This window comes from Berghia stephanieae, chromosome 5, assembly GCF_034508935.2.
Source record: "Berghia stephanieae isolate SIO BIC M18660-M18661 chromosome 5, UCSD_Bste_1.3, whole genome shotgun sequence".
NCBI lineage: Eukaryota > Metazoa > Mollusca > Gastropoda > Nudibranchia > Aeolidiidae > Berghia > Berghia stephanieae.
This window is the reverse complement of record NC_088364.1, coordinates 57,123,663-57,133,662: the sequence shown is the minus strand read 5'-3', so window position 1 is coordinate 57,133,662 and position 10,000 is coordinate 57,123,663. Positions and strand designations below refer to the sequence as shown.

General features: G+C 35.6%; 1 protein-coding gene across 2 annotated transcripts in view; it reads left to right on the top strand.

Moving 5' to 3' along the window:
- LOC144973284 (cadherin-23-like) overlaps positions 1-10,000 on the top strand; it is a 72,566-nt gene that overhangs the window by 57,456 nt on the left and 5,110 nt on the right. For both annotated transcript variants that reach the window (XM_078915544.1, XM_078915545.1), the window contains exons 20-28: positions 1-195; positions 2,967-3,265; positions 4,472-4,717; positions 5,199-5,287; positions 6,037-6,123; positions 6,936-7,004; positions 8,292-8,355; positions 8,875-8,999; positions 9,768-9,808. The exon at positions 1-195 is cut by the window's left edge and continues 28 nt beyond it. In XM_078915544.1, the coding sequence (XP_078771670.1) occupies positions 1-195; positions 2,967-3,265; positions 4,472-4,717; positions 5,199-5,287; positions 6,037-6,123; positions 6,936-7,004; positions 8,292-8,355; positions 8,875-8,999; positions 9,768-9,808 (1,215 nt within the window). The remainder of the gene's footprint in view (positions 196-2,966; positions 3,266-4,471; positions 4,718-5,198; positions 5,288-6,036; positions 6,124-6,935; positions 7,005-8,291; positions 8,356-8,874; positions 9,000-9,767; positions 9,809-10,000) is intronic.

Sequence of the window (10,000 nt, the reverse complement as noted above, 5' to 3'; positions counted from 1 at the left end):
TCCCAGTTCCCCTTTCCACCACAATCACTATGAGGATAAAGTTGACAGACAAAAGCGACTTCGATCCAATCTACGTTAACTTCAAGATGCCTCAGATAATGACCGTCTTGGAGGAAAAATGGAACGCTTCTATAGGGTTGGTTCAAAACGCAACAGATTTAGATTTGGTGAAGCAAATTTGTTATTATTTGTGTGGTAAGTGATTATTTTAATCTTCTTCATTTAACTATCTCCTTTTCGATCATTTTCAATATTTTCCCAAAATGGCAGGCAAACAATCTCTCTACAAAACAACATTATATTCTAATTAAGGGGGGGGGGGGGATGTGACATTAAAAATGATGAATTTTGACCCAGTTTGCTAAAAATTAGATTTTGGTGGGATGTTGTCATGCGACCATTTGTCTGCATAAAAAATTGCATGAGAACTTCATCTTCATTTTTTTCGACTAAAAAAAAAACGTATTTTGTGACCGATGGTATGGTTAGATCCTGCCCATTTTTAGTTTCAGTGGACTGATTTCATGAAAGAATATCAAATGGTCTTTATAACTAAGTAAAGGCACAAACATATCAATTAAAAGAAAAAACTCTCCTCTATCTTCAACAATCAATCACTTTGTTCTTAATTATGTCATGTGGTCACAATCTAATCAGAGAGCGAGAGGAGAGTTTTTCCCTAAACTCGTTTACTTTGACTTTTAAATGCGTTTTTCTCAAAAGTGCAATTTTCATCACTAAAAACCTCCTCCCTCAGTTTTCAATCAATCTTCTTCAAACTTTCTACAAATGAGTGTCATACAAATACGCAGGTCCTCTAGGAGCCGGATTTTTTTTTTTAAATTGTTTATGAGTAATTTCAAGTTATGTAACTTTTTTCAACGGGAATAATCGAGTAGTAACTTTGAACTTAATTTTTAAAGTTTCTAATTAAAAAATTAAAAATCGGGTTTCTAGGGCCTCTTTATTTTCCTTTTTTCAACCTCTGGCCAAAATATTATGGCAATCGGTTGATAAACAAAAAAGCCTTTGACTTTTTAAGACGTGTTGTTTATTTTCCAATATGGCGTCGTTTCCATAGCAACGGGCAACTTTTTTCGAAAAAAAATTATATGCAATCATCCTTCCCAAACATATACATTATGACTGTGCATAGAAGTTTAGGATATTTCATCAAATAAAAAAAATGACCCTTTAGTGTCGCTCCCCCCCCCCCCCCCCCTTTAAGTAAGTAAGTAAGTAAGTAAGTAAGTAAGTAAGTAAGTAAATGTTAATGTTCGGCTACATGGTCTTGTGGTATGACCCTCGCCTTCGGATTGGAAGGTCCTGGGTTCAAGTCCCGCTCTAAGAGGTGCATAGTCGAGTCCTTGGAAAAGACTATTTACTCACATTCTCTCGCCGTACTCAGGTGTAAAATGGACGTTAACAGCATTGTCTCTGTCGGGAAAATGTAATATCTCCTATCAGACGTTATGTCTCGTCCTATATGTTAAGTGTTAATGTTGGCTCGGGATTCCCTGTAAAGCGCTTTGAGCACGTTTAGTGGATTTGGCGCATTATACAAGCTCAAGTTCATCTTGGCTCAATAAACAAGATACAGCTTTTTGTTTGGCAGTCAAGTCAATATTTCAAATGAAAAAATAACTCAACGGGCTTATACTCGCAGCCGACATGTACATATTTACTACAAAACTTGAGCCTTTATATAGCGCAATATCCACTAAACGTGCTCAAAGCGCTTTACAAAGGGTCCCTGACCAACAGCAACACGTAACATGAGAACAAGACTGGACGTCTGTTCCATGATTATCAATTTTTTATCCGACAGAGACAAAGCTGTTAACGACCAGGTACTCATTTTACACCTGAGTACGGTGTGAGAATGTGAATAAAGAGCCTTTTCCAAGGATTCAAAAACTATGCGCCGAGCGAGGCTCGAACCCAGGACCATCGGATTCGAAAGCGAGTGTCATACCACAAGACCACATAGCAGCACTCACTCGATCACTCACTATCCAGCGTCTTCCTCATTGACGTTGGCTATCACACTCTGTGATGACAAAAGTACGCCCATTCTCTTCGTCTGTTGACGGTATCATATAGTTCCATTCCATTCATCTCTGTCCATTCTAGCATGCTCTTTTATATAGGTAGGCCTAGGTCTGCCCCTTCTTCGTTTGCCCTCCATTTTCCCCTGTGTCACATCTTTCATCAGCGTGTTTGGGTTTCGGCATATATGACCGAAAAAACTTACTTCTAGCAGCACTGCAAAACTGATTACCCTAATAATTGTCATGGTCCTATTGTGTAACAGAAATACTCGCAAACCGACGCGAACTATACTCCATTATCATTATAACAAATGTCAAAGAAGTCTATGATTGCTTTCCTTTAACAGGCCTATAAATAAGTGCACGTTGTCCATAACCAAACGACGTGCTTTTTGAATGAAGAGATGAGCAATTTAGCCTTTCTTGCTGTATATAATCTTCATTTTTGGCGTTTCCAGTTGTATGATTAAGAATAATGATTAGTATGATGATGATGATGATGATGATGATGATGATGATAATAATAATAACAATAACAATAATAATAATAATAATAATAATAATAATAATAATAATAATAATAATAATGATGATGATAATAATAATAATACTAATATAATAATAATAATAATAATAATAATAATAATAATAATAATAATAATAATAATAATAATAATAATATAATAGTAATAATAATAATAATAATAATAATAATAATAATAATAATAATAAAAAATAATAATGATGATGATGATGATGATGATGATGATAATGAGGAGGAGGAGGAGGAGGAGGAGGAGGAGGAGGATAAGTTATCCTGAGAATAAGCTAACCGTCATCATTTTCAATTAATGTTACTGCCTTTTGTAATAATGGTGTGTCAATTTTTAAATCTTATTGTTTCATCTGTTTCAGACGACCAGGACTCGCTTTATCCAAATGTCCAATTAGATTTGGATAAACATAATCGAAATCTTTCACTTATTGGAAAAGTAGATCGGGAAAAGTTAGACAAATTCGATGTTCAAGTGTTGGCGTCGTCCAGTTGTGATGTCAAACCGTCAACAATTTGCTCTGGGAACGAGAATTCTGTGTTAAAGATTCAAGTCACAGTTAACGACACTGACGACAATCCTCCCAGATTCGCTAGTACCAAGTACTCAAGGAGTGTCCCTTATGACAAGCAAGTGGACTATGAGGTCATGGATCTCAAGGTAACGCTTTAGAGGTGTATTTATTGAGGCAATGCGTTTTCTATCTGCTTCAGTTCCTTGACCAGTGATTAAATAATAATATGGAAGAAAAGCGTGATGTCAAAAACTGGTTCCTATTTCATTGGAAGTGTAAAACTATTCTTCGGAAGGACTGGATACATACCTTGTGTAGTTCATCCTCTGGTGTCAGAGTGATGACATCTTATTTTCTTGTCTATATATATATATATATATATATATATATATATATATATATATATATATATAATATATATATATATATATATATATATATATATATATATATATATATATATATATTATATATATATATATTGGTTGACAATAAAGATAATCCATCCTCGCTCATTTACGTCCCGTAATCCTATGAATCTGTCTGTATATCCTGCTACTAAAATAGTCATACCACCTTTATGTAACCTTTTCTGCGAAGGATACACACTCCCAACGATTTCAGGACCAAAAGAGTAGAGGGTTTGATGTCCCGACTTTTATTTACTATTAGAAGCACTCGATATATTATTACACCCGAATGGTATCTCAGTATATTGTGGCTTATTGTTGCTATAACTTATGTTCATGTTACGTGCCGATATTATAGCCATCCCACCATGTCTATTAATACGGGACAAGCATTACTGCTATTGCAATCGGCTACGTAGTCTTGTGGTATTACACTCGCCTTCGGATCGGGAGGTCCAGGGTTCGAGTCCCGCTCAGGGCGGTGCATAGTTGAGTCCTTAGAAAATAATTCTTTACACACATTCTCTCACCGTACGAATATGTAAAATGAGTACCTGGTGGTAAAAATCGTTGTCTCTATCCAAAAAAAAAAAATTGTAATACATATCGCCTAACATATCGTCACGTCTTAACCTACATAGTAAGTGTTGCTCATGGCAAGGGTCCCCTGTTAAGCGCTATGAGCACGTTTAGTGAACTCGCTATAAAAAAGCTCTTTCTTTCTTTTGATAAGGAGGAAACTGATTAATCCAGAGTGACTTGGAATAACTATTTATAGAACTATTTGTGATTGATTTATGTTTTGTTTTGGATTCTACTTGGAGTCAAAATTGGTTCGTTGATGTGTGAGTCAAGTGCTCCGACAAGTAGCAACCAGGACATTCAAAGTAACAAATAAATGAGCATGATTAATCATCAGAATTCCTTTTCTCATTATTTCAGGACCAAGTGATTGATGAAGATATTTCACCCAACAACCAGCACCTATTTCGCCTTAAAGGCCGCGTCATACTCAGTCCAGACATGTCGGCATCCTTCAGTAGCTCCAAACAACCTTTCATAGTCACAGCGAGTGGATACATTCGTACAAATGCCCTATTTCGGGCTGATTTAACGGGATACTTTTTGTTGAGGGTGGAGGTTTATGAAGAAGATAACCCGGATTTTAACAATGTCACTGAAGTCAAGGTAATTTCGATATTTCGTTTTATCAATTTAAAAAAGAAAAGGATTTTATGAACAATTTGACTATCGCCTATTTGTTTAGATGTGTGCGCGTGGGGGGGGGGGGGGGGGGGGGGGGGGGGGGGGGGGAGGGGGGAGAGAAGGTTAGCCATTGGCGCAAACAGAGAATATGAATATGTATGTACGATACTGTGCCAGACACCGATTTGTTATTTGCCAGATTTATTTTTAGGTTATGTTTTTCTTTGTAAGCGCGTGTGTGTGTGTGTGTGTGTGTGTGTGTGTGTTTATGTGCGTGTGGGTGGGTGTGCCCGTGTGTGCGTTGTGTTTGTCTGATATAATATCTTTGTTGTTATTTATTTTAATTTGAAACTTTAAAATGATTCCATAGGACATATGAATAGTTTCAAGACATATTGCGAACAAAATGGATTGTATATGACATTCGATGATTTTCTTTATTTTCCTTCTCATATTATTTCAGATTTCTGTTGTAACGAATGAACAACGAGTCAGGCTGGTATTTTCAAAACTTCCTGGCGAAGTCAGATTAATCATTGATGACCTGGCAAAGTAAGAAACTTTATACTTTACACTACACTTTTTATTGACAAAAACAAACAAACGAGAAACTTTTGAAATATTTAATTTTAAGATGATTGTTTTAGTTTTATGACCGTTTATGATTCTGTCATTCCACAATTGTTTTTATATCACACTTACTGAGTCAAGCAAACCGTTTTAAAAAATAAGACATACCTCTCTAACATATACCTTTCCTTTGTACCAAGAGAGCAATGACGGTGAAGCGACTCAGTTGGATTCCCATTAACTGCTCATTCTCTCTTTGTAAAAAGGGTCGATCTGTCTTTATGTGGTTATGCGGTCTTGTGGTATGACACTCGCTTTCGGATCGGAAGATCCTGGGTTCGAGCCTCGCTCAGCGTATAGTTGATTTCTTGGAAAAGGCTCTTTACTGACATTCTCTCGGCGTACTCAGGTGTAAAATAAGTACCTAACCGTTAACAGCATTGTCTCTCTGTCTGAAAAAAAACAACTTTGTAATATCGCCTGACTTGGCGTCATGTCACGTCCTACATGTTAAATGTTGCTGTTGGCTAGGGACCCCTTGAAAAGCGCTTTGAGCACTTTTTGTGGATATTGCTCTATATAAAAGCTCAAGTTTTTTGTTTGTTGTTTTTTTTTTTTTTTGTTAAAAATAAAAATTAAGAAAATGCATCAAATTATGATGTGATGAGATTTGTGCACTATTAACCAAAACACCAATAATGTTCTGCCCTCCCTTACTTTTTCTTTTTTAGAGATCTGTCAAACATACTGGGTTTAAACATTACAGTTGGGGCCATTAAAACACATACAAAATCAGATGGCTCGAGGGATACTTCCAAGTAAGTCACAGATTTAATTATGGTATGTAAAAAATCTTAATGGATTAATGCAATAAAATTCGTCGCTCGTATTTATTCGGCTGGGCATTTAATAATCATCCACCAATGAGATAGATACACATTCTGAAGGGTTTATTGATTATTGCTCTTTTAAGATTAAATTAATTACACACACACAAACACACACACACGCACACACACACACATAAATATATATATATATATATATATATATATATATATTATATATATATATATATATATGTATATATATATATGTATATAATATATATATATATATATATATATATATATATATATATATATATATACATATACAATGTGCTTTGGTCTATGTAATCATTTCATGCAGTACTAGTTGTCCGCCATACATGCATCTCTCCAAAACCTGGACTTTTGCAATGCGTGTACCCTTCAGAAGGTATTGCAAAGTCATTTTTCACATCACATTCGAGATGGACAATTTTTCTAAGCTGCTTTCCTCAAAGGCACAACGCCAAGGTCAACGTGATACTAAGCAGCTGAAGCTATGGACTGTAAAAAGTAATATACAAAAATATGAATAGAACAACTCCCTCAAAAAATGTCAAACACGGAACGCTTCGTGCTCAACACCCTTCTTCAGCAACAAAGAAAAACAATAAAAACATGAATATATTACTTTAAAAAGCCATATAGATGTAAAGATAGAATTAAAAGACTTCTTGCCAACATTTTATACTTTTTTTTTTTTGCCAGTGTACATCAGTAATGTATTTGCTATCGATTTATTTGTTCTTCCACCTATTTAGAACCGATGCCTTCATCTATGCAAGGAAAAAAGATTCTGATGATTTTCTAACAGCAGCTGAACTACAAGAGTAAGTTCCCACACGCACATCATCCTCTTTTACTAATATTATAATTTCAGATGGAGAAAACAAAACAACAAATATCTACATTCCACTATACGGCATTTCTAAAGTTTCACAGTCCTCGGTGTCTCTTAATAGTATTTAATCGACGTACTTATTTGCAGGTCTGATAATCCAAATTGTAATGGCCTCGTAGAGTTGTAATGGAAATACGAGCTCTCAAACCAACGCAAAACAGTATCCTTTACAACATTATTAAAACGGGTCCAAAATTTCGTTTGGATAGCAGACCTGCAAAATATGTTCAGGCTGTATTCAATATATCCTTATAATTTGTAATCAATCATCTCAAATCAGTTATGCCAAGAGGAACCTCTTGCTTACAAATGAAATTTAAGTTTGACTCTGAGTTAAGTTCGAGTCAAAAGTAATGCCTTCATTGGGGAGACTGGGTTTTGTACATTAAACTTAAAAATATAATCCTCTACGTTGCCTTTTAAACTCAATTTTCTTTATCGTGTGTATTCCTACAAATACGGAATTAACGCGAATGATCACATTTGATAAATAATAACCACTATTCCCTCGAGATTTCTTGAAACAATCGTCATTAGAGTCTAAATAGCGTCACTGTTATTGTTCGCGTCGGTAAAAAACTATACTAATATATATATCATAACATTAAGACCTGAAAAAGTCGTGTGTATGAATGGCGCTAGACAAAGCAAGAAAGAAAATACAAGAAAAAAAAACCATCTCAAAAAAGCAGTCTAACTCGACTTGGGGGGGGGGGGGGGGGGGGGGGGGGGGGGGGGGGGGAAATTGAACCTCAGACCTTCTGATTGCCGGTCAGACGTGCTATCATTATACGTAATGGAATGATTTGTTGTTTTTTATCTTGTATTTTTCTTTCTTGTTTTGTCTGGCATATTTCATACACACTTGTTCAGATCTTTATCTGACATCGGTGCCTTCTCCTTAGTTTCTTAATATATATCATGTAATGTTAGTGCAAAAGCAAACACTGAATGTACAGATTTAAACAAAAATTCTGACCAAATCAAAGATAAATACATTTATACAGTTAGATAAAACTATAAATATTTATTTCTTTGCTTCACTCTGAGAAAATTTAGTCTAATGAAAAGCCTACCTTTTCATTTTTTTTTAAATCGGACTTGAATTTTTAACAATAATTGCGTGTTACCATTTCGGTAAGACGCGTGTCTGTCGCAATATATTTATAGCCAGATCCTTTGATAATTCTAATTTCAGTCACTCGTGATATTTCAGGTTACTGGACTTTAACAACAATGCAAGAACTCTTCTCTTCAAGAGAGGTGTCCAAAAGGCACAGGTGAGTCTCTCTCTCTCTCTCTCTCTCACACACACACACACACACACACACAAACACACACACTCTCTCTCTCTCTCTCTCTCTCTCTCTCTCTCTCTCTCTCTCTCTCTCTCTTTCTTTCTATCTTTATTTTTCGCTCTTTCTTCCTTACTCTTTCTCACCCTCTCACACACACGTACACATACAAACACACCCTCACAAATCAATGTATTTCTTTGTTTTGTTGTTGATCATTAGGAATTCATTTCAAAACCGTGTGACTCCGCTTCTCTCTCTCTCTCTCTCTCTCTCTCTCTCTCTCTCTCTCTCTCTCTCTCTCTCTCTCTCTCCTTCTCTCTCTCTGTCTCTCTCCTCTCTCTCTCTCTCTCTCTCTCTCTCTCTCTCTCTCTTTCATCTTCATCTCCACTCAACCTCCTCTCTCTTATCCACCTTCTACGAACTATAAAAATAAGTAATAATGTTGTTGTTGTTGTTGTTGTTGTTTATTTTCTTATTTTACTTATGTGTTATCAACACCAGAGATTGACTGAGACAGAAGCAGACGACGGGGATGAAATGTTGAAGCGTCTGTTTGTCATTTTAGTGACTGTGTTATCCATCCTCGTGGTTGCTCTTATATTGGTTCTTATCAACATCATACGAATGTAAGTAATTTTTTTTTGTTAATCAGTAGTAGTAATAGTAGTAGTAGTAGTAGTAGTAGTAGTAGTAGTAGTAGTAGTAGTAGTAGTAGTAGTAGTAGTAGGAGGAGGAGGAGGAGGAGGAGAAGGAGGAGGAGGAGGAGGAGGACTTTTACAACTACTTTTACTACTACTGCTACTAACAGTACCTACTACTACTACTACTACTACTACTACTACTACTACTACTACTACTACTACTACTACTACTACTACTACTACAACTACTACTACTACTACTACTACTACTACTACTACTACTACTACCACTAATACTAACATAGTATAATGGTGATAATAATATTTCTCAAAATATCGTCATTGGGCGGTCATGGTCATTTTATTTCAAAGAATATCTATTAAATCTCAAATACTATTTTAAAATTTTGCACTTTATTGATATAGGTTTAGCTTTAGAACATACCAGCTCTTGCAACACGTATAGGTCATTTTACGAGCATATTAACCAGTCAACTGGCGTACTCTGGAAAAAACACGGATTTAAAAATTTGGCCAAAAAATCGTCCTTCGAACATCGATCGATTTAAATTACATTCATCTTTGCAAAATTCTTTCCCGAGGTCCCAGACTTGAGAACGTTAGCCAAGATGAGGGTCATTTAAATCGATCGACTAGTTTTCTTGCCAAATTTTAATATCTTGTTTGTCCAGAGTAGGTCAATTAATTGGTTTAAATCACATCTTTCTGACCCAATACACATTTTTTACACAGGTATCGTAGGAGGTTGAAGGCTGCGACGACAATGGCCTATGGTAAGTCGATTATTTTGTTTTTCCAACACACTTTACCTTTATTTTTAACATAATATAGATAGTATGTGCTTGGCTTAGAAGCTCACATTGTCATCCGGAAGTATAAGTTAAACGGACCAACACACAAAACTATGTGTAACCTTAAATGTTTATAGTCTGATAAATTACGCACAAACATGGATGGCAACAACA